Genomic DNA, 26064 nt, shown 5'->3' with positions numbered 1-26064 from the left:
CATCAACTGTTTCCATCATATAATCTATAAGTCGATAAGGTTATGCTACTCTTCAGATTCGCGTATTTCTATTACAGAAGCACATGTAGAAATGAACCTTCAAGACATGCTCGATAAAACCACTGAAACATTATTTAAAGTGCAATGCGAAGCTCTTAAAAATGCCTCCTTTCCTACGTCATTCACATTAATTAGCAAATGGGGATATGATAGAAGCTATGGTCACAGCACTTATAAACAGATATTATTATAAATGAATATATTACAGTTTTGATTTCTCTACTTAGCACGCGTGGATCCGTTTTTTTGAGTGCTTGTTACACGTTAGCCATCGCTAGGATGAGAAAAAGTGGCAAGGTGAAGCGATGAAGATAGTGTTAAACAACGGGTGTTTTTTTATGCGCTTTTTTAATTAAATAAGAACATTTTTGATAAATTTTTTTAGATATGCTATTAAAGTTTTTTTTATATATAAGAATTCCCCAAAGCATTAAAATAATCATAAAGGCTAACTAATCAATAAAACACCAAAATATTTCTGATCACATCCATAGCAATCAAATCGTAGAACAAAATAGTTTTCTTCACCTAGCTTAAATATGTTTAAAATTAAAAAAGTTTCCAGTTATTTTTCAAGTTATTTCGCTAAATCCACTTATCAAATCAAAATAGTATTAGCTAATTTTTAGGATTTCTACTCATTTGAGAAGATCAAAAGAAGCATTCTTTATACTTAGAGTTATTTCCCCCCACCTCTTCTCCCCTCCTCCAGGTTAATTTCTGAAACAATTGAAAATAAATAAAAACGGAACATATTAGAGCGGCTTGAATTTAATATTTATACTCAATCCCATGCCTTAAGCTAAACTAAAGTAGAAAATTTTAGATTATTTCTTGATCACGAAAAAGATAAATGATAAAAGAAAAACTTTATTCAAATTACTAAGGATTTGTGATGATTCAGTTTTCTCTCTCGTTTGTAACAGAAGGCCTTCTGTTTTGAAAGCTTTGTGGCGACTTATTTTTGTATACTTTAGTAGGTTCATCAAAAACTAAGATGGTTTCTTATATAACTGTTTTTCGGATTTTAATACAAAATTTTATCCAAGTTCTAATCAAACCAAAACAAAGATTTTTTAACACAAAATTTAAATTCCAAAAATAAGACAACGCATCTGTTGATGTTTTAGATGTTTTCTAAATGTTTAAGAATTTCATCGAACACTTTATGTTGAAGAAAAATTATCTTCAAAAGTTTAACTTTCTGCTAAACTATGATATTGTCATTTTTCGTCAAAGCTCTTGGGTTAGACTGATGCACACCTTCATCCTGGACTACAGCGCTGTCTTTTTCAATCCAAGCTCTTGGGTTAGATTGATACATACCTTCATCCTCAGATAAATAGCTATCTTTTTCCATCCAAGCTCTTGGGTTAGACTGACGCACAACTTCATCCTGGACTAAAGTGCTGTCTTTTTCAATCCAAGCTCTTGGGTTAGATTGATACATACCTTCATCCTCAGATAAATAGCTATCTTTTTCCATCCAAGCTCTTGGGTTAGACTGACGCACACCTTCATCCTGGACTAAAGTGCTGTCTTTTTCAATCCAAGCTCTTGGGTTAGATTGATACATACCTTCATCCTCAGATAAATAGCTATCTTTTTCCATCCAAGCTCTTGGGTTAGACTGACGCACACCTTCATCCTGGACTAAAGTGCTGTCTTTTTCAATCCAAGCTCTTGGGTTAGATTGATACATAGCTTCGTCCTCAGCTGAACTTTCTTTATCTGTAGCGAAATGTTGTTTCTGATCTTGACTTAATCTAAAAACAAATGTTAAAAGAAAGAAAATATACAGAATTTTTAAGAGGTTATAGTTTCCATTAAATGGATTTATTTTACAAAACTATTTGTATATTTACTAAACTATTTGTATACTATTGTACAAAATTTATTGTACAAAAACACATTGAAATTTATTTGTAAAAGTTTTTATCATAAGAAACTCAGTACATCGATCTTTCCTTTAACACAGTTGACTTTATGAGCTTCGAAGCCAAAAAATCTTATCCGTAAATATTCCATAAATCCATCACTTCCAGTTATAATAGAACACTAAGACTTTTCTGAAAGACTTTCTTAGGGCCGATGGAATGGGAATCATTAGAGAGCATAGTTTGGTTTTAGTTTTAGGACACCCTAATTACATAGATACATACATAGATACATAGATACATACATAGATACATAGATACATACATACATACATACATACATAGATACATAGATACATACATACATACATACATACATACATACATACATACATACATACATACATACATACATACATACATACATACATGCATGCATGCATGCATGCATGCATGCATGCATGCATGCATGCATGCATGCATGCATGCATGCATGCATGCATACATACATACATACATACATACATACATACATACATACATACATACATACATACATACATACATACATACATACATACATACATACATACATACATACATACATACATACATACATACATACATACATTACATACATACATACATACATACATACATACATACATACATACATACATACATACATACATACATACATACATACATACATACATACATACATACATACATACATACATACATACATACATACATACATACATACGTACATACATACGACTATTAACTGATAATAATTAAATCATTCTTTGTTTGCGGAATGTGTATAATTGTAATTTTAATCGGAAGAAGTTCTTTTGTTTTAAGAAATAATTGCATATAGTTTGTAACGTTTATATGAAAATGTTAATTCAAAAGTATTTTAACTATTAAATTTTGAGTTACTTTTTTGGAAAATTAAGATTTTTAAATTAATTTTTTTTCAGCAAATTTCATTAAAGTTTATAAAAGTTACTTCAGAAATGGGAATGCACAAGAAGAACAGGGATTACACCTGTCCAAAAATGGAAATAGTTACTCTGAAGTTTCCCGAAAAAATCCTTTGTAGGGATTAATCTGCATATATTCCTGATAAGAAAAATTAAATCATTGAAATCCTTCATGACTGTCCAAGCAAGAATATTCAATTTTAAAAATATGCTTCTGGTAAAAGAATGAGCAAATTTATTTTTCAAATATTTTGTAACATAAAGTATTTCTAACACATCCCTAATAAAATATTGACATCTTTAAGTCAGTTTGTTTTCTCTGTATAAAGAAATGTTTTAGAGAGCTAACAAATTTTCTAATATATCAAGTAAAGAGTCTGGTTCTTGATGATATTGACTTTTCTGACACACGAGTCCCACTTTGAATGTGTGATTCTTACAGACTGCTTCTGAGAAAAAGGAAAAATGGCGAGAAAGTCTGTGTCCCTTCACTTTTTGATTTCTCAACTGTCATGCCTAGGCCAGAAAAATAAAGGCAGCACTGTTACTGCCTCATCTGTAAAATTGGACCTAGTGCTATATTTCAAAGCACAAATGTTTCCAGCAGAATTATGACCCTAACACACTTCAAAGGCTCCAAAAAATCGGTTCATATCTAATGAAGTTCTTGTTTAGGATAAGCCTAACCAAAGCCCCAACCCAAACATATATTGAAAAATGATGGGAGGAGTTTGATCGTTAAGTTATAGAAGATCTATTTGGAGTTTTACACCGACATTGGAAAAATATGCCTACAGACAAACTAATTAAGCTTGTCGATTTCATGTCTCAAAGATGTGTCGCTGTGATTTCCTGAAAAGGCAATGCTACGAAATATTGAGTAATACAATTATAAATTTTTATCTTTTTATTTTTTTTACAAATGTAATTGAAAGTATAAATACTTTACTATGACCCGAGTAATATTGAAAACTAATTTAAAATATCAATCCAATAAAAATTTTATACTGTACTTTTAATACAAAATAATTAAAAGTCAGTATTTTTTTAGACAAAAAACTTATATTAAAAACCCTTTTGAACGCTACTGTGGGTTGAATAAAGTTTTTTTTAAACGGAGTTAAGTTCCTGACTTAAGGAAACACGAGAAACAGCTGTTCAGCAGATGACTTACAGCCTCTTAAAAGAAATGCATTTATATTAGACACATGTTTGGACCGCTATTTGTCTATTTGTATTAGGTCAATTCACGTTGATGTGTTGACATTTCATCGTAGTTTATCGAAGTTAATTTTTAGTTATTCATGATGGATGAAGTAGTTATTGGAAGCTCTCGGAAAAGAAAGGGGCAGAATCCAGCTTCCGACAAATTAAATCAAGGGAAAGAAGCTTGCTCAAAAAGAAAGGCCTACTTTGATCACCTTGGATAGAAGTTCCAGCAAAACAGTCATAATTTGATTGCTGGTAAGAATGTTTAACTTGCAATGTAATTAATAGATATTGATGGTAGTCACATATTTTCATGGAACTGGAGTTGAACATTGAAATAGTGTAATAAAATGTAATATACGTTGATATATCTTCAGCTTATTAGAGCAACTTTAATCAATTGGATATTGGCTTAGTTGCTACAAGGCAGTGACTGGCAAAACACACCACACAGATTGTTGTTCAGTTTCCTCAGATTAATACTATTTTCCAGAGCAGAACTTCCTTTAAAATAATCTCACTTTCCTCATACATTTAAATTTTATTAACCTAACCACTGCCTTGCACTGTATAAGATGGTACTGCACTTCTGTAATACCAAAGTACTGGTTAATCCATATTGAAAAATTTTCACTTAATGCCTTTAACAAACTAAACAATCCTGTAACTGACCTATTGTCTTCTTTTGCTTTATTGTAAAATGAAGATTATTTATCCATAATCTAGGGTATATTGATTGTATCATTCAAGTAGTAAAGTGTAAGCTTTTAAGTCCTTGTTTCTCTCTCCTACTTCTTTTAAACTCAAGGATAAATCTAACGTGTTTAAACTACAATTAGTGTTGGCCCATCACGAAGGTTTTCATTTTTTTTTTTTTTTTTTTTTTTTTGTACTTGTAGCTACTCAAATAAATGCTTACAAAAGATTGGAAATGACAACTTCCTGAAAACATTCACAACATCTTTGCTTCTTCATAAACTGATGCAATAGACGTCTAACTAAGGCGCCCAGGTAAAAAAGATTTTTTTCAGAAAGGAAAGAATGACTTCCAGCAAGAAGGAATCGGAAGGTGCCTAAAAATGTTCTTGTTTATCGCAGTTCCAGAAAAAAACTGCAAAAGTACAAAAAAATGATCAAATTAAGTATTGCTGACTTACGCCCTTGCATTTGTAAAATACAAAACCCAATGCATTTGTAAAATACATGTAACTAACCTTGCAGGGTACCAGTCTTTTCTAAATGAATTTCTAGGACGAGCTTCGCTCTAAATTAATATACAGAGTTACAAGTAAATTTAAACAAATAATAAGTATATGTGAACAAATAACTAATGCTAAATCACTCACTATACAAATAAGGCATATTGCTAAAAAAAAAGTCTTCTTCATTTCCAGCTAATGCTTAAACTTCCTCGTTTATATATCTTTAAACAAGAGGGTTTTTAAATAATCTCTGCCTTTTAAACAATTTCCCCAAAGTGCTTTGCAAAATATTACAGCGCCCATAGGTTTTTTTAAAATCTTATTTGTAATCCTGCTATTGTAAAGATTTAAAAGAATGAATTCAAAAAGAACGTATTGTGTTTCTACCCATAATAGTTTTACTATTCAACTATTCAACCGATTATATTATTATTAGGTATGGGTAAAGATGGGCAGGACTAGATTTGTGTATTTCACAAAAGCGAAAAACTTCTGCAGTTTGCGTCGGGCCAAGCCTTTATTTACCCTTTATTGATCTTTGCAAACTTTTACTAGATTATCATAGTAAGGGAGACAAAAATATTCTAAAACTATCTTTTAATTATACCCCCCGCTCATAGTTTTTTCCAACTTATTAAACCAGTTGCAATAAAACAATTGGATGAGCAAACTCTCTATAATGCCAAAGAAAATTGTTCTGCATCAATTAAAGGTTTTAATTTTAACAAGTTATGTTAATTGGATCAAGTTAACGTGTGTTTCTGACCGATTAAATAAAACGTGTAGCCTTTTTACATCCGACAAATATCATTTCATGCAAATGTGTAAATTAAAAGATAAATTTTGGCCAGAGATTTTCTTACGGCTAAAAATTGCATTCTAACCGCTGCTTGAAAATGTTGGTTTATCGAAATACATAAAAATAACGAGAATACCGATATTTATCGGTATAATAACGATATTTTTTACAATATTCAATTTTTTTTTTTTTTTTTAAATGCCACATTTTAGTTCAAATATATCATAAATCTTCAAGTCGAGTCGAGATGTCGTTTTGGCTATCTTTACCGGTTTTACAAGTTAATCCTTCCCAATTGTATATATTATCTGGATGTCTAACTTCACAAAAGTTCCTTAAGAAAAAGTGAAGCAAGTTTTTAAAGTTTTTAATGCCAGTATCCATTTTATTTAAATTTGCAATACTTCAGTTTTGTTTTGCTTTGATTTATCATTGGGTCATTTCAGTCTGGCAAAAAAAACCTGGTTGGCAAAAAATTTGCTTCACTGCGGAAGCGCAAGTTAGACATCTAGTTAATAGATATCATTGATCCTTCCAGAACAATTAAGTAGGATGTCAGCTAAAAACTTTGTTGATCAACTAAAGTCAAAAATGTCGGGAATATCGTCTTCAAGATGCAATTAACGTGTTAATGTATTTAAGGTAATAAAGTGTGTCGGTCTTAATGTATGTAGGTGTTAACGCATGTAATGTCTTAATGTATTTAATGTGTCGAAATGACGCGGTTGTAAGACTGTATAAAAACGGATTACAGTTTGTAAACTGTATGGTTCGCAGTCAGATGGGAAAAATAATATCAAATTCAAAAAGAAAACAGTGACTCTTTAGTGTCTCAGGGAAGTCTAAATAATTCCCCACAAAAAAACATTGAAATTTAATCAATTTTGAAGGTAAGATATGATAAATTTTGTTTTATTTTATTTGTTACAATATAGTAGTATGTACGAAATGTCTATTTTTACTTTTTTATTAAACTTTTTAAGTGAAATATGGTTAAAATTAGACAACAAAAATTATTATTGCTACAGCTTGTTCAATGTAGTTTTTTCTCGCAATCAAAAAGTCACTAAATAGCAATAATTTTCTCTCCTAACTTACTGTCTTTTTTTACAAATTTTCTCCTTTATATATGCCCCATGCTTTTCCCAAAATATCCTTCGACAAACCGTCATAAATCACCACAAACACATATTTACAATTCTTATTGGTAAAAACTATTAAAGCTATTAAATCCCTAACGTCATCAAATGATCTAGAACTTTCCAGAATTTCATTCAAAGTAGTAAAAGAAAAGATAAATTTTTGAAATATTAGTTTAATAACTTGATATTGTTGTAAAATTTGAAATATCAGTTATTTAAAATGTCTGATAGTAATTTTATTGTTAAAAGCTTTCTCATTTTTTGGAAAAAGGCTAGTTTTCGAGAGGGAGTCTAAGTGACTAGTTGGACAGCATTATTGTCCAGATAAAAAATTTTTTTTTGTAAAGTAAAAGATTCTTTTTTTTATTTAGTTTAGAAGTTTGAATTTGTAAGTCAGTTGCCAGCATCATGCCGCGTCCAAGAACGGAATCTGGAACTTCTTTGAAGAAGAGGTGACTCAAAGTGAGGCTGGAGAAAGAGTCGTTCAAGCAAAGTGCAAGCTCTGTCCGGCAGTTGTCAAGGTTGCAGATCATAACACTTCTGGGATGAGGTCCCATCTTTTTAGAAAGCATCCATTTGAATTTGCCCAGATTGAACTAGACAAGTCAGAGAAGAAGAGGAAGGCTGATGTTGCTTTTAATGAGTTTGAACAGGTATTATATGACAGTTGTGAAAAAAAAGTTTTAAATTGAGTATTTCTATATTTAATATGTTAAAAGTTGAAATACTTCAATTTATTGCAGGCTTTAGCCGCTTTACAGTGTGTACATTGTAATGTAAAAATTTTACAACTTTTTTTTACTTTACAGATATACGACGAGGATGAGTCCTATGAAAAGGATCATGGAGACAAAGTTCCTCTGGTCATGGACAAAAGAGTAAAGTCAAGAAAACTGGGCATTCCATCAAAGGTCAATCAGAACAAAAAGATTGATGCTTGGTTAAAATACAAACCACAAGATAGAGATCAACTCCGAGGTGATTTGGAAATTGCAAAGTTCTTAGCCAGATGCAACTTACCATTTAGTCTTGTTGGGCATAAAGGCTTCCAGGATCTGATTGCTTATTTCAACCCAAAGATGCTGATCAAATCTGCCACAACATACTCACGTTATAAGTAAGATATATAGTTTATTGTACTTTTGGTTAAATAAATAATTTTGGGATGGTTTCATTGGGTTTAAGAGGGAAACAAATTTAAAGAATTTGAATGAGTTTTAAATCAAACTTATAATTCCAAACCCCTTAACCTTAATTGCAATAAAAATAACGCTGTCAGTCCCATGACGCAATTATTACATTACTGTTATTTTTTAGTAAGTTAGTACCTCCCTTTTTAATTTTAAAATTGTTAGTTTCTAGACCTGTCCGCGCCAATTTATTTTGTTGGTTTTTTGAAATAACTTTAAATTAGTATAAACAACAGTTTTTTTTATTTGTTTTTTCTTCTTTTAGGTTGCCATTAGTTTACAAAAACGTGAAAGCAGCAGAAGCTTTTTGCAAACAGACTGGATCAGTAAATAACTTTTTATAGAAGTTTTTTTAACTTAGTATAGTAGTACTTATACTAATACTTTAACTTACTATTCCTAAGTAAGCTATTTACAAAGTACTTGTTGATTTGTTGTTGTATAAATTTTTATACAATTTAACATATTAGCGATATTACCCGTTACATGTAATATTTTTTTATATCTTTAATTACAATTTTATAATATAATATTATAACTAAAGGTATTAAGTTGTTATATGTAAATTTTAATTTACATAATATTTATACTTATTAAATTTTCTTTTATTTTTAGAAATGTCTCAGAGATTCCCAGAAATGCCGGACACAGCTATGTTGTTTGTGTTCATGATTCAGCTTCCAACCTGAAGGCAGCCATTCCTAAATGCAAGTTTGTTGACGAGTCTCTGCTCTGTGCTATCACCTTTTGAACTTAGTTGTTGAAGATGCAATTAAAGAAGCCAAGTCAGTTGAAGGTTTGGATCTGGAGTCAGCCATTAAAAAAGCCACAGAACTGTCATCTCTATGCCACAAGTCCTCTTTGTCAGAACAGCGAATCAAAAAGGAGATTCAAAACAAGTTGGATGACAACGCACAGTTGACAAAGAGGAATTAAAGCATGTGAAAATTACAAGGAGGAATTAAAGCATGTGAAATCTCACCTGTCAAAACCCGCTGAAACTCCACATTAATGATGATTGAAAGTATTGTAAGGATGAGAAGACCTTTGAGCTCTATCAGGGATAATCCAGGTTCTGACCCAAACAAATTTGCACCCGCTATTCCCAGTGAGGATGAGTTTGACCTCTTTGACGAAATTTTGCCAATTTTAAGGAAAATCTCGGACATTTCGGAAAGCTTCTCTGTTGAAAAGAAAGTCTCCATTCACAGAGTCTCTCATCTGTATGGATTGAAATACCGACTTCTGCAAGTTATTCGTGGTAGCCTGTCTCCTACTGCTGAGATGTTTTACCGAAAACTAGTTAAAGCCATTGATTTCCGGTTTCCAGAATCTGGAGCAACCAACTTGCACTATTCAGTCGCTAACTTACTGAATCCTCTGTACAAGGGCCAGGCTTTAAAAAAGATTGGTGAATTTGATGAGGCCTATGACGCTCTTATAACAAAATCTCAGAACCATCCAACCAATGGATCCAGGCATCACAAGAGATGGAAGCCAGACAGCTAGAAGAGGCAAGATCTCAAGGTTCCCAACCTGATGACCACCCTTTCTTTGATTTGGCTAGAGACGTCCTAGTTAGAGTTACCTCCGCCCCAGCTGATCAGTCTTTCATTACTATTGAATGAGAAATGTACCTCAAGGTACCTGCAGTCACTGGATTGGATTTCTTGGACTTCTGGAGGACCAACAAACACAAGTTTCCATTATTGGCAGAATCTGCAAGAAAATGGCTTTGTGTGCCTGCATCTAGCGCTTCGTCAGAGAGAGCTTTTAGTGCTGGAGGTGCTATTGTCTCCTAAAAACGAACCAAGTTGCAACCAGAACAAGTAGAGAAACTCCTGTATATCCAGCAAAACTATGTCAAAGTTAAGATCAAGAAATGGTTGCTCACTTCTGCTGAAGAACAAGCCAATGAAGCTGCTACCGTTGAAGGACCTGCCTCTCCGTCTCCTGCTGCCTCTCGTGCCAGTACTCCAAATGTGGTTGATCTGACAGTTGAAGACAAATATTAGTTTGGAACTTTAGACAGCAAAAATTCAGAAATTTATTATGAATTTATATTTCCTTAAGTTAAATAAATTATGAAATAAAACAATGTATTGTTTTATATCGTTTCATATCGGTATTTTTGGTTACTCTCGTTTAAAAAAGTGAAGCAACACTGTTCTCCAAACTGACCGCCAGGTTGAAACTCTCCCCACTCCTGATTTTTTTACATTTAATAAATCATATCGATTAGTAAACACAATATGTTGTCAGAAAAATTTGAACCAAGTGCTAAATATGTATATTTTCAAAATTAAAACGCATAATTTTTGGCTTTTTTTCTTCCAAAGTTTTAATAAAGTCAGCCATTATGGTACTCAAAATAAACCATTAATATTTATTTATTTCATTTACAAAAAAACCATAATATAAATACATTTGTATCACAAATGATATTAACGTTTATCAAAAAGGCGAAACGACATCTTGACTCGACTAGAAGATTTATAATATATTTGAACTAAAATGTGGCATTTTGATAAAAAAAAATTGGAATATTGTAAAAAATATTGTTATTATACCGATAAATATCGGTATTCTGGTTATTTTTATGTATTCCGATAAACCGATAAAAAAAAGCCGATAATATCGTTTCAACTGATAAGTTATCGTTTGGTTATCGGTTCAAACGATAAGTTATCGTTTCATAGACAAACTCAAATCGTTTGATATTGTTATCATTTCTTATCGTTATCGGTTCAAAATATTGGTTCATACCGATATACCGATAACGATACGCAGACCCTTAATAACAACTCTGTCTTTAATAACTAAAAGGAAGTTGATGTGACTGGTTAGCGAGACCAAATTTTTTCGACGAATCTGACAGACTTTAAGAGAATTAAATTTCTATTGTTTAAAACAAAAGATTTGTAACAATGCGCAACGAGCATGGTTCGCAAAAAAAACAACTACGTTGCACATCCCATATCTTATACATCTGTGGTAAACCTACTTTCAAACACCTTTAATTGCAGTTTCGTAACAATCTTATTTTCAGTACTTTTTCTTTGAAATACAACATTTTAGAACATATAGAGTGAAATATAGAAAGAAAAAGAATTTATTATTTATCTTTTATTTATATTAAAATCCTACTATCTTTAGAGATAATCAGCTTGGATATTAGGGTATATCATACTAAAAAATTTTTGAAAATGACATTTGGGGAGTAATTTTTTTATAGGTTGGGGTAAGGTAAGCTATATTCAACCAAAAAAAATTACACAAATTTTTTTTGTGTAAAAATCAACTTGAAAAATGTAAAAATACGATAAAAACTACATTTTTACAACAAAAAATTAACAAAACTTTACATTTTTTTATTATCTAACTTAGACAAATGGACTTTAATGGATTCTAAGTTTATTTGTTATTGTAATCTAAGAATTACAGAACACAGTAACTTAGTACTTAGAATTTGATTTGTGTTAGTAGTGGATTTATTTATGTGCCTGCGATATCAAAAAGTTGTAATTTTTGTTGAATTTTTCTTGTGGTTTTTTAATTATGTTTGTTTTTCAGTGAATGATAAAATAAAAAATTGTGTTATGGAGAGTTCAAAGTTGAAACAAACTAGACATAATTCTACAACTAACTTAACTAAATATCTTGGAGTAGGAAAAGTACTTTTGTTTCTTTTCGATTAGAAATGTCTCTGAACTTAATCCAGGCAATTAAAATAAAATTTTAACTGCCTGGATTATATTCGAAAAGAAACAAAAGAAAAAATTGTCGAATTGTGGGAAGGAAAGCTTGACACATTGTTGGATATAACAAAATGTAGATGCAAAATATTACTTTGTACAGATGTAAATTCTCCATGTAAGGAGCTTAAAAAATGTGCTGTTCAAGCATGCAAATACATCTCTTCATAATGAAAGCTGGTTTTGTTACCTTTTTGAAGAAAATATGGAAAAGAATATGATAAAATGTATTGCTTGTCAAGGCTGGTGTCATGTTGACTGTGCAGGTGTTAATCAAAAACAGAAACAATATATCTGCAACTTTTGCCAAAAATAAAGTCTTTATGAATTTTTTTTACATTATTTAGTATAATTGTTTTTAAAACAGATACAGTGTATATTGTTTTACATTATTCCTCTTCTATTATAATCCTAGCTAACCAATTGTTAAACATATAATTTAAATAAAAATTGTACCATATGTCGTGATACCTGTTTTCGGCAATTTCCAGAAGAAAAAAAATTCATTTTGTATAGAGTTTATTAAATAAAAAACTTCATTTCATTATAATATGGGCAGTTAGGTGTTATGTTATTTTATATCAGAATATTTCCAATTGCTGATTTTACAAAAACCATTCATTTTAGTCAGTTCTTTTAATCCCTTAAACTTAAAATCATAAAATATTTGCGAAGTTGTAAAGTATTTGAAATCAAGAAAAAGGTACAATATTGGATTACAATGGTACAATTTAGGATCTAGTTTCCTTAATTGCACTCTTAGCGGTATTTTTTTAATTTGATTCTTCGAGACTTTTTAAATTTTTAGTTTTTTTAACATCTTTACAACAAACAATCCCTAAATTATGAAATACAATTGAAAATCCATGTTTCCACCCAGTAGATTGCCTAGATTTTTAAATTTGGTCTTAGAGGGGTACAACATTGGCAACCTTACCCTGTTGCAACATAAAAATGAAGATGTTTTATGTTGCAACAGGGTATGGTTGCCAATGTGTGTGTGTCTGTGTGTCTGTGTGTGTCTGTGTGTGTGTCTCTGTGTGTGTGTGTCTCTGTGTGTGTGTGTGTGTGTGTGTGTTTGTGTGTGTGTGTCTGTGTGTGTGTGTGTGTTTGTGTGTGTGTGTGTGTCTGTGTGTGTCTGTGTGTGTGTCTGTGTGTGTGTGTGTGTGTGTGTGTGTGTCTGTGTGTGTGTGTGTGTATCGATTGATAATGGTATCATTTTGTTTTTTGACCAATTCAAGGTAAAACTTAAATTTGAAAAAAAAATAAAAGCTTGCCAGGTATTGTTACTTGAAGCAAATTATGCAAACAGACAGTTTTCATGGTAGCAGACTAAGTTAAAAATAGGATGTTGAATGAGAGGTTTTAACAATAAAAAAAATATGTGTGAATATAAGAAATACTTCAGTATAAAATCGATAAAATACTTTCTAAATACTTTATTAAAAGAATTGATTATATAAAAAGTTTGTTCAAATAAAATCTATTAAAAAATGTTTTTTTAAATAAGCAATAAATTTATTGGTTTTTCTTTTCCTTTTACTTTAAGGTTTTATTTAAGGTAAGTTATTTACAGGGTGTGGACTTAACTTGGAGCATTAGATTGTTATCATATAGTTGTTATCTTAGGTATAAAAAATCAAATAATAAAACTTGTAATTTATGATTTTGTTAATCTTTTAAAAAAATTTTCTAATGTCTATATAGAATGCATTTAAAAAAAAAGCAAATTAAAAAACTTAAATATGGAAAAGTTTTAAAATTGCATTATATAAATATATATATTATGAAATAAGTTTGCAATTTTTACGCTAGGTCAGATTTTCAACTTCAGGTTGTGAAATCTCTTTCATTATACTTTAATTTTGTTTTGGTATTTCTTGATGGTCTTTTAATTTCTTGAAACATTGAAGATGTAAATAAAGTTTTCTTGAAATTTCTTGAAAAATCAAGACAAGGATAAAAAAAGTATTCAAATAATTTTTGAAAATTTTTTTTTCCATACACCAATGCTTAGTGTTAACTTTTAATATTTTGTTTACAGGAAAATCTACTCCATTTTAAGCGAGGAAACCAGGTTTTTAATTATGGAAAACAAACTGATTGTAGAAAAAATGGTGAATATGAAATGGTGTGTTGGTAGGCTTCTCTTTTTTTTTCAAATTAAAGTTAGAGCAACTTGTGTTGGTTCAAATACAAAATGGATTCCGATATTTTTCATTTTAAAAGACAATCTTAAATTACTAAAAATGATAACTGGTATCGAAAAATCAAGAGCAATTTCCAGTCAAACCTATATGAAGACATTAAGAATTATGGCAAGCCAGCTAAAACCTTAAGCCAAGCTGACAAAAAATCTAACATGTACAAGTTGTCTAAAGACGAATACAATAATCAACTAACAATCTATAATGTTGTCACACAAAAAAGCGAGTCCAAAAATAAAAGACCAATTAAATATGGAAAGTTAAAAAATTTTTAATAAGCATGAGGCTTTTAATAGAATTGAAATAAATGGAACATCTAAATGTTTTTTAACACTAAAAGACCTCAAAGAGAATTTTGTAAACAACCCAACAGTCCTTTTACTAAATCCTCTAAAAAATACAATTTGGAGAATTAGTAAAATTATACTATCAAAACTAACTTTGATATTAAGTGTATACTTGCTCTCAACCAATTCAAATGCACTCAAAATGTTACAAATTGGTTTAAGAGAATTAATGATTAACACAATTATAGGTTCTTACTTTTGGCACCAACAATCTCTACCCATCAATTAATGAAAAACTTCTAAATGACACAATCTTAAATACATTTCTAACTTAGCAACAAAAGTTGTGAGTGCAAAATCATCTGATTTAACCCTCCTTTCAGCAAAAATGTTAGCACAGATATAGGAAAGCATCTTTTTAAACCCAGTCGACCAACGTTTTCCATTAAACTACAACTTCCACAATATTTTTAACAGAAATTCTATCAAAGTAAGCTATTGTTGCATGACAACCATGAAGGACATCATAAACTTACACACATTATACCAAAAAAAAAATCAATATTAGAGGGGAAAAATGTAACAGCATAAATAAAACAAAGTGTCCTTTATATCACCAATGCCTTACAAGAAATATGGTATACCAAGCCATTGTCACCTCCAACAACCCAGAAGTAAAAGAAAAAAACTATTGCAGCATCAGCAAAAAATCCTTCAAATTAAGATACACCAACCAACTAAAATCTTTTCAAAAAATAAGAATGACACTGAATTATTATAAGAGGTGTGGAAACTAAAAGAAGAAAAATTTACACCTGTTGTTAAATGGAGATTGTAAAGCACTTCAAGTTCTACAACATGGCTGCAATAAGTTGCATGCTATGCCTGCATGGTTGTAATATATCAACACAGAACCACTGAATAAGAAGTACAAAATGGTTTCCAAATTCAAAAATAAAAACTAGTTTCTTCTTTAAGAACTTGACACGTGTGACTAAGTCTAAACTGTTTCTTTCTTTTGACATCAGAATGCACACACCTTAGTTTTATGATTTTGTAATGGTTTTATTATTTTTGTTTTGTATTTCATGGCTGATAATTGTTGCAAGGCATAAAACTTTATATAATACATAGTTATAATTTCTTGATGATGATGATGATGATGATGATGATGATGATGATGATGATGATGATGATGATGATGATGATGATGATGATGATGATGATGATGATGATGATGATGATGATGATGATGATGATGATGATGATGATGATGATGATGATGATGATGATGATGATGATGATGATGATGATGATGATGATGATGATGATGATGATGATGATGATGATGATGATGATGATGATGGTGATGATGAAAATTTTTCAAAGTCCAAATTAAAGAGACATGGATTGAGTAATAAAAAAGATTGTTTTTATACACTCAAAAGTATTTGAGGTTATCTCCAGAAGTTAATGAAGAAAATTGCAATGGAAAAAAAAAGAAATTTTCTTCAAAATCTAGACAACTTTTACTCTACTTTGCAAAGATGTCAGAGTCAGTAAATCAGCTGAACGATGAAGATATGGACCTCAAAATTGTTGAAAGTCTAGTTAAAAATGGAGCAGACATTAATATAACAGATAGATATGGGCAAACTATTTTTCATGAAGTTGCAAGCATGTGGCACCCTGATGTTGCTCAGTTCATATTATCTTTAAAAGCAAATATTAATCATCCAGATAATTTTGGTCGAACTCCACTACATGCAGCATCTGCAGTCAATTACCCAGAAATGGTGAAGTTTTTAATTCAACATGGAGGTAGTCTGCAATTATTTTTTTTTTTACCTTCTATTTTTATTACTGTTACTATTTAAAAATTTTACAATATGTTTTATCAGCTTGCTATCTTTCACCAGTAAGAGTCATTCAAAAAATCTGCTTGTACATAAGTATAAAATCTCATTCTGATAATTTCAGCTTGTAAATTCAATTTTCAGCTCATAAGGAAGCTCTTAGCTTTGGTGAAATGCAGACCACAGTTCATTATGCTGCAAAGAATGATGCATCAGAGTCACTCAAAGTATTAATCAAGTTAGGTTGCCTCATTGAAGTGCTTGATAGCAAATGTAGAACTCCATTTACCACTCATTGCAAAAATTATAAAATACCTAGTTCTGCAGGTTGCTGCTGAACTAGGTATTTTATAATTTATGCAATGAGTGGTAATAAGTTAACTAAATTAACTATAATTTTAAAGGGGTGTCTTCCACCTCCAATTACTCTTCCATAATTAGATTTATGTCAAATTCTTGTTTAGACTTCAAAGTTTCTCTTAACTCTCCCCCCATTTTTTTTATTTAAAAACTTTTTTATTTTTATTTGAATGTGCAATTCACTTTCACAGAACTAATAAAATTATGTATTTTGTTTTAATTTTAGGAAATTTATGTTGTTATAAAAAATATTTGGTGCTTTAAACTGATTATTATTGTTGTTTTCTCGCAGCGAACACAACGTTTCAGTTCTACATTTTCTCTTCTCCTTAAATCATCTCTTTACAAAAAGTTTTCCTTCAATTTATACTATAAAAAGAATCTCAAATATGCTCATAAAATAAACCGCTTAAACTATATTTACAACATATCAAATAAACTACGTCAATCAAATCCGCCGTAAATAGTTTCTTCACGCAATTCAATTACAATTATGAACAAGCATCACTTTTTCAGCATTTGCTTCATTAACTGCAGAATAATCTTAATTTAAAAATTACAACTGAATCCATTGAGAGTTTTGGAATTTTTCAATTGTGTTGAAGTGTGTGCTTCAAGAACAATCTGTTTTAACTGATTTAAAACTTATGCTGTAATATGAATTTTTTATTGCAGTTTTTATTTTTAGCTACATTTTATTTTCACACACACACATTGGCAATTTTTGTAGAAAAAAAATTATTTTGTATCACTTGACTATGCCAGGTGCAGTTATGAGAATTCAACATGTAATTTGTATATTTGATTGCTGATAGTAATTTAGTATAATTTTTATCCCTTAATTAGAAATAACAAACTTACAGCAAAAGTCTAGCTTCAGTTATATACATTTTTTCTACTGTTTAGGAATTTGAGATACTATATCACATAAAACTAACAATTACTAATGACCACTTCTCGAATTTGTGCTTCTAGGAGTTTCTATTTTTGTTTATTGCAAATATTAAAGTTTGATTTAAATCTACAGTATCGGACAAAACATGGTGGACAAAGTCAAATTTAGAACAAAAGTTGATCGAAAACTAAAAAAAACTAGTAAAACAATTGAACATATTACTTTTTATGTAGTTTATTATGTTGTTAACAAAACTTAAAAGTTTTGAATCATACTAAAAATCACTAATAATGTTTTATAACACATTTTCCCTAACAAATTACATTTTTCTTTGGACAAAACAAGGTGGACATTCAAAAAATTGACTGAAAATTCAAAAAAATTCAAAAATTAACTTATTATTTTTCAAAAAACTTCAAAAGTTAACTTAATATTTGGTAGGACCTCCTTTACTTTTAATAACTTCTTTCATTCTTTGGGGCATAGACGCAATTAATGAGTCAACAATTCTCATATCAATCTCTCGCCAGGCCTTCTCGATTTGTTCAAATAATTCCTCACTGGTCTTCACATTTGCACGCTCAATCTTATTGTCAATTATTTCCCACAAATTTTCTATGGGATTCAAGTCAGGGCTTTGTGCAGGCCACTCCATTATGGTGATATTCTTGTCCTTGAACCATTGTTTTACAATTTTTGACGTATGTTTGGGATCATTATCCTGTTGAAAAATCCATTTTAGGGGCATCTCCCATTCAGCATGTGGTAACATAACATCCTCCATTATATCTTTGTAAACAAAGCGGTCCATAACTCCATTGATTTTGTGAATAGGACCAGTTCCTAGTGCTGAGAAACAACCCCAAACTATAGCAGACTTTCCATGCTTAACACTCTTCTTGGTATATTTAGTATTGAATCTGGTGTTCTTTGGTCTCCAGACTCGCTTCTTGCCGTCGCTTCCAAAAAGGTTATATTTTGATTCATCACTAAAAAGTATGTTTTTCCACTGGTCTACAGTCCAATTTTGATGTGCTTTGGCAAACGCAAGTCTTAGCTTTCTATTTTTAAAGGAAGTTAGCGGTTTCTTGGCAGGCATTCGAGAAAACAATTTTGCTTCGTTAGCTCTTCGTCGCACAGTGCGATTAGAGATTTGTAGTTCAAGTTTTTCGGTTAATTTTGTGGATGACAAAAATGGATCTATTTTAAGCTCTTTAACAATTATTCGATCTAGTCTTTGTGTTGTTTTTCTTGGACGTCCGCCCCGATGGTTTGTTTTATAGCAGTCACGAGATCCAAATGATTTGACAGTTTTGCTTACAGTCGATTTAGCTATATTATATTCTCTACAAATTTCAGCTTGACGTTTTCTGCTTTTAAAATCTTTAATAATATTTTCACGTAAAACACTTCCTAATTTGTCGTAAGCCATTTTAAGTTGCAATTTACCCCATATATCACGAGTTAAATCTATTTTTAATTTAATTGAAAAAACAATTGGACAGACGTTCCAAAATCTATTTTATTATTTTAGAGTAATGTTAGGATAAAAGTGAAAACAAAAGAATGCGGTAAATTGAATAAAGACAATGAAATCTTATAAAAAAAGCTTCGTTTTGATTTGTCCACCTTGTTTTGTCCAAGGAAAAATGTAGTTTGTTGAAAAAAATGTGTTATAAATTTTTTTTGTGATTCTTAGTATGAATCAAACGTTTAAAATTTTGTTAAGAACATAATAAACTATTTATAAATTAATATGTACAATTGTTTTACTAGTTCTTTTTAGTTTTTGATTAACTTTTGTTCTAAATTTGAGTTTGTCCACCATGTTTTGTCCGATACTGTAGTGTTCTTCATTACGTCAGGAAGTGTTCAGAACAAAGAGAGAAAAAGTTAAATCTAGTATGTATAAAAAAATTCCAGAATTTAAAAGTCCTTGTATTGAACAAGTATAATAAAGTGAAAATTTTTAAATCCAAATGAAAAATGCTATATAATTTTTTTTTATTTTTTTTTTTTATTTTTTTGTTTTTACTATTAATGGCTGAAACAAAATCTTCACCTTTTTTATTCAGTTGCGTTTTTTTTTTTTTTTTTTTTTTTTTTTTTATTCCTTCTTTGCATTGATTTTAAAATGCAATAACTAAGATTAGTCATGGAGAAATTTTAAGAGAAAGATTTGAGTTTACAATAGTAACTAATCTGAGCCTCCGGAATTAGAATTATTAGCTTCCAAAAGAACTCTTTAGTTACTTCGAAGTTTCTTCCATTTCCGGGGAAAAATTTAGTTATGGTTTTCGTTTACTCAAATGGTGTTGCTTTCTTACAACATTATTTTAATATTGCAAATAGTCAACATAATTCCTTAATAATAGTTTTTGTGTTGTAATTCTTTCTTTTCTTTTTTTTAAAGTGTCAAAGTTTACACATAACCAGCTGGTACCTCTGCTTGCAGAACAACAATCTTTGATTTCGAATTTAACTAGTAAAATAAATGATCTTACACGAGTTGTGGAAATTTTAGTTGATCACCGAAATGGAAAAGGAGAAGAAAGCTTTCAAGATAATAAACCACTTAAAACATTACCATCTATATATGAACTCAAACCAAGTCTTTTTTCTTCTAAAGATACTTCATTGACTAATAACTAACCCACATAATTTCGCTGTAACTAGTGCGAAGCGTGTTCATATTTGTGCTTAGCGCATATTCAAAATAAGTTTACTAAATATATTTTTTAAACAAATTTGAAATATGTATATTTTTATATAATAGAAATGATTTGTTGCGCTTAAAACTGATTACTGCAATATTTTACTTTGCTTTGTTGTTGTGCTTCTCTTCTCAGACCAAATTTCTTGAGTATTTAAACTTTTGATATATAAAATAAAAAGTAATGCAAAAAATGCAAAAAATCTTTAGTTTGAGATATCCCAAAAATCTTTTTACTGTGAAGAAGAGTAGTTTCAGCGACGTAGTTAAAGGGGGGAGGGGGGGGGTAATATCTAGTCTAACGGAAAAAATGTGTTTATTGAAACAAAAAGTTCTTAATGTGCTTCAAAAGTTCACTTAACAGTTTATTTGCCCGCTTTAAAGGGATTTAATCTTTAAGAAGATATCCTTCAAAGAAATCTGTTCATAAATAATACAACTTATATTTAAAATTTCCAAATAAGAAAAGGCTTGTAAAAACAATTTCTCACTAAAATTCTAAATTAGTGGGGTTGTGCATTTATTTCCAATGTGTTGAGCAATTAAACTAAAATTTTGGAATTATTCTAATGTAAATGTTAGGAAGAAAAATTCTTGCTGAAAACTAAATTCTATATATGCTCCTTGAATTATTGGAACTGGTTCGATACAATTTCAGCTCTAGTGTGAAATGGTAATTATAATATAAAATATACAGTTCAAATGAAATTCTAACGTGGTAAATTTTCTGGCAATACAGCAATGCCTCCCTCATGAATAAAAAAATCATTTTGTAGAATAGATTGTAAATGCAACAACCATTTCTTTAATATATTTCTTTTATGAATCCATGGTTCTTCAACTTGTTTTCTAAAAATGACAGCAAATTAAAATATAAACTGCAAGAATATGAAGAATCATCCTTTGAGAAGAAGAAAAAACTGATAAATTGCTCTGCAAAGGCAAAAGTATTTAATGCTGACAATAGAAAGGAGAAGATAGCTAAGTAAGTTTTAAAAAAAAAAACGGGCTTTTATCAATTTACTAATGTTTTTTATTGATATGCGTTCGGAAATGTAGGAAATGTCGTGATGTATACATTAACTAGAACTTGCAGGGCTGTAATGCACTCAAGAGTAAGAAAAATATTATTTAAGCTGACTGTGGAGCCTTAAATACGGAACTTCATTCGCAAAAAACCATAAGTATTCCTCATATTGGTATTTGTTAAGCACTAAAGAAAGCCCTTGTAAGATGCCTTGGTCTATATCATTTAGTTAAAAAAACACTAGTTGAACCCTTTTAAATATATGATAAACTATATTCAGGCTGAGTTAATGTTGTACATTCAGTTTGAAATTTTGAGGCGAGCAAAGTGATTCAATTATGCTAGTAGACATAAAGGGAAATTTTAATCACACTCGGTAAGCAATGAGCCAAAATACATCAGGTGCTATGTAAAATAATACAAAAGAACCAAAATTCTTACAGGTTAGAATAAAAAGTTTTCATCAGTCTAAACCTCTGATAAGATCCATCCAATAGTGTGAAAAACGCTTAATCTAACGTGAAAAAAGTCATGGCTCTAATTTGAAAAGATGCAGAGATCTAAAATTTTGCACAGATACATGAATTGACTAAGACTAACTTGCCTACATGGATTTAAGCACGTTGTTTTTCTTCAAAGCTTGTTAACCTATATCCTCCTTTTAGTTGTCAGCAGTAAATATTTCTGCCTTTGCGAAGCAATTTATCAATTTTTTCTTCTTCCCAGAGGATCATTCTTCATATTTTCGTAGATTATACTTTGCTCAAAGGCACTGAGTTTTGGCGATGGAACTATTTTTATTTAGGTTATTGAGGAAAAGAGGGGATCTGAGAGTACGAGTAAGGCGTCTTCCATGTTTTTTTTGCGAGACATTTTACGCGTGTTGTGCTACCGAATAATTCTAAAATCTTTATTCTTCGACTCTAAAACATCATGAGCTAATAACTTCTTAACACTGGATGGCTTTTAGTACCAATATTACAGCTCTATATAAAGTTTTGGTGTATTTAATGCATAACTTTTAAATGCTTCAGTATCAATAGTCTAACCACAGGTTAGTATTCACCAAATGACATTGAATCTTTTAATAAAATTAAATTTATTCCAGTCGCCGATGAAGCTAAAAGTGAGCTTTAGAAAATTTGCCTTACAGTATTTTCATCCTTTGTTGTTCAGTTTTCTGGCTTTGGAATGTCGACAAGTGAGTCCATATATAATTTTACATTCATTATATATGCTTTTTTAGTGGAAGTGCAAATTTCTCTTTTTTGTGCAAAATACACTGGAAAAATCTATCTATATGCATGCAATAAAGACAATCTGTATTCGCACAGGGTTTCATTTCTTTTTAGCTTTTTAATTTTATCAGTCATTCACAGATTTTGGAGTAGCATCACAAATCATACAGAACTGAACGATGAATTTGTAAGAATATTAAAGGTCTTCTCATTGTGGTCGTTTCCATCATGGTCAAAAAAAATTTGTGTAGAACATTGATCACATTGCTTTCTAAGCAAACTTAGGTTGGTGTAACTGATGAGATCTGGCCTCTATTTTTTCTAACTTCTTCATTAATTAAAGCTTAAGATTCTTTTTTAAATACAATTTTTAGTTATCCAAAAAATCGGGTAGACGAAGTTTGCGGATTTTCCCGAATAATAAAAGTCTTCTATGAGCCGCAAAGGAACAATATAAACTTCAAAAAGATTTTCATCTGATGTATTAGATTCACCTCCTTTGATTTATTGCTAACATGCGGAATGACTACTGCTCCCATCAAACCCCAATTATATACATAACAAACTCTTGAGGTTTAGTTTGATGCAGTATCTCCTTTTAAACTTCCAATAACCTTGGAACTGTATGATTAGACATTGTAAAACTATTTCTGCAGAAATTTCTGATACTAAGATGGATAATATTTCTTCTTTGCAGCTGTTATGAAATGATACAATGGATTTACATTAGTACGATATGGCTTAGCACCACACTGCATCAGAGTGTAAGATGCTTTTTAAAATTATCAATGAGTGCACAAGCTTTTATAGCACAAGTTTTAATAAAGAAAATGGTAAAGTTAAAAATCTGAATAAGCAACCTGACTATATGCACAAACCTGTTGAAATACAAGGCAATTTTTAACTTACTATATGTAATTTTGGCTTACTTAAAACTGGTTAATAAGAACAAACTGCTTGTAAGCATCTGCTAATTTTAACATTAAATCTCACCTGGTAAAGCTGTATAACAGACCACTGCAATAAATTCTTCTAATAAAACAACGTAAATTAAGAGAAAAATTTTAAAAGCAACCTGCGGAATGTCAAACTTACGAATTATTCTATTTTTAAAACAACTTGTTAGTAATATTTGTTACAAAATTTACAAAAAGTTTACTTTAATTACCTAAAGGATACTGCCACAGCTTTTATAAAACATTTAATTAAAGTGTGTATACTTGCACAAAAAAAAAAAAACTCCTTTTATTTTCAGTCTAAACATATGATGATGAGGATAATTCACGTTTCGTAAAAATAAGAAATGTTTTTTTTTTGTAAAGCCCCCCCATGAAAAAAATTTGAAAAAAAGTAGTTATTGGATTAAATGATATAGTATTAACCCCCTGTGTAATGTCGCTATTGATTATAATGGAATTAAAAACTATGACTGTGATTGGTGTAATGAAAATACCCCCGGTTTATAAGTAATCTGGATTATCCGGAGTATAAGAGATGTGTTTTAACGCATTCACCCCAGAACAGCGATCGACGCCACTCTACCCTGCGGAAGCTCTACGTAAAAAAATAAAAAAATAATGGCAGTAAGCTCCACTACTACAACCGTTTTTTTTTTGCATCATGGAGAAGTAGAAATGCCTTTTATAGATGTATTGCGCCTGTATATAGAGTGAATAGACATAATTAATTTAAACATTATTGATGAATATAATATTTTACATTATGTTTTTTGATATTTAGGTAAAAGTTTGTTGTACTTCATTTCCATTCTATCCTTTATGTCTGCTTTTGTAATTTCTTTATATACCAAGTATTTTATTAATTGTTTATTAGATGATGTAACATTTGTAATCGATTATCCAAGTCTTGTTTTAATATACCGCATAATCGTTCTTCAATGTTTGGATCGATATCTATAGTGTCTCCATTTTCGTTATTTTGAATGATATGTATGTCGCCTCTCAAGGAAGTATAAAATGTATTTTGTGTAAAATTTTTCATGTGGGGATTTTCCCCCACGAGATAAATCGTAAGAAAAGGATAATTATTAAACAACATTGTGTGATATGCTGATATACATAAATAGTCTGACGTTTGGGGTTCCTTTTCTACTTCAATTATTGTTGGTTTTTGATGTTTATCGCTGGATAATTTAAAAATTCGTACCATTTTAATATAAATACGCTATATTGTTTTATTGTATATTTATATAGTTTATATTATAGGATATAAAGACTATTCTAAAAAATGAATAGTTTTAATAATTTATACATATTTATATCGTTTATAACTTAGCATTAGACAATGTTATAAAATCAGTTTAAAAAATAAAAGATAAATGTTATTATTTTAAAGAATATTTAAAAAATTTATTTTGTAAAAATAATAGTTCAACAAGGCGTTAAAGAGAAATATATAGAAAATGGTTACTACTAGATCTATGACTAAAGGAAAATTTCAGGTAAAATCACATTATCGAAAATATCCAAAGAAGCATAAGAAGCACGTTTTTAGGAATAAAAGAAGTAAAAAAAGTAAACACCACAAATCAAAAAAGCAATTACATAGGAAAAAATATTACATCACCAAACGAGGAAAAGGAATTTTAGGTACGTTAGGAAGTATCGCTAAAACAGCTTTAAAGTCTGATATGGCTGGAAATCTCCTTAATAAAGGTTGTAATTATTTGGAGGAAAAAAGACAGGCTATTCAATAAATAAACCATAAATGTATTTTTGTAATATTATTTTTTTGTATATATAATAATTAACAAAATAATACAATAAAATACAAATGAAGTTGCAGTAATGTATATAAAAGTTTTAATATAAGATTTCCTTTGATAGTTTTTATAATTAGGCACCATTTCAATAATATCTAAAGGTTGGATGTCAAGCTTCTGTAATTCTTGAATATCGGACTTTGGTAATCCTTCTACGTAATCAGTTTTTCCTTTTTTTGCATATTTTTAAGCAATTGCATGGCGGCGTCATTTTATACGTAATAATACGGAATTAACGGTTTAGTATAGAAATCCTGTAACTGTTCAATTTGAGCACGTTCTTCTTCTGGTATATTTAAAAACTGTTTAGAGGCTACAATGGATCTGTAATGAGATATATAGTATTTTTCTCTATCATTTTGTTGTAAAAAATCATGATCTTCTTCTCTTATAATATGCGGTATTGACATGATATGTTCTAATGATAATATACCGTCATTATTGATTTTTGAAGTCCTTAATAAATCCATATCTTT

General features: G+C 30.1%; 2 protein-coding genes across 2 annotated transcripts; one reads left to right on the top strand and one right to left on the bottom strand.

Moving 5' to 3' along the window:
- Positions 1-1061: 1061 nt before the first annotated feature.
- Positions 1062-5742, bottom strand: LOC145187357 (uncharacterized). Its single transcript, XM_090075954.1, has 3 exons — positions 5482-5742; positions 5350-5399; positions 1062-1826 (listed from the first exon to the last, which is right to left on the bottom strand). Exons 1-3 carry the CDS (start codon positions 5521-5523, stop codon positions 1268-1270), a joined length of 651 nt encoding a protein of 216 aa, XP_089932080.1. The 5' UTR covers positions 5524-5742; the 3' UTR covers positions 1062-1267.
- Positions 5743-6130: 388 nt separating this feature from the next.
- LOC145189212 (uncharacterized) lies at positions 6131-10563 on the top strand. Its single transcript, XM_090075955.1, has 5 exons — positions 6131-7026; positions 7650-7931; positions 8088-8395; positions 8734-8794; positions 9084-10563. The coding sequence occupies exons 2-5, from the start codon at positions 7824-7826 to the stop codon at positions 9138-9140; spliced, it is 534 nt and encodes a 177-aa protein (XP_089932081.1). The 5' UTR covers positions 6131-7026; positions 7650-7823; the 3' UTR covers positions 9141-10563.
- Positions 10564-26064: the final 15501 nt, after the last annotated feature.

This window comes from Hydra viridissima, unplaced genomic scaffold (assembly GCF_058129835.1).
Source record: "Hydra viridissima isolate aposymbiotic clone 2 unplaced genomic scaffold, HvirCarnegie_v1 scaffold_86, whole genome shotgun sequence".
NCBI lineage: Eukaryota > Metazoa > Cnidaria > Hydrozoa > Anthoathecata > Hydridae > Hydra > Hydra viridissima.
Note: the sequence above shows the minus strand (reverse complement) of the source record. Positions and strands in the feature narration are given on the sequence as shown.

Excerpts from the sequence above, each read along its gene's own strand:
- LOC145189212 (XM_090075955.1), top strand. The coding sequence starts at position 7,824 with ATGAGGTCCCATCTTTTTAGAAAGCATCCATTTGAATTTGCCCAGATT. Across the intron at positions 7,932-8,087 it reads CTTTTAATGAGTTTGAACAG|ATATACGACGAGGATGAGTC; the intron begins GTATTATATGAC and ends TTTACTTTACAG. Across the intron at positions 8,396-8,733 it reads ACAACATACTCACGTTATAA|GTTGCCATTAGTTTACAAAA; the intron begins GTAAGATATATA and ends TTCTTCTTTTAG.
- LOC145187357 (XM_090075954.1), bottom strand. The coding sequence starts at position 5,523 with ATGAAGAAGACTTTTTTTTTAGCAATATGCCTTATTTGTATA. Across the intron at positions 5,400-5,481 it reads CAATATGCCTTATTTGTATA|AGCGAAGCTCGTCCTAGAAA; the intron begins GTGAGTGATTTA and ends ATATTAATTTAG. Across the intron at positions 1,827-5,349 it reads AAAGACTGGTACCCTGCAAG|ATTAAGTCAAGATCAGAAAC; the intron begins GTTAGTTACATG and ends ATTTGTTTTTAG.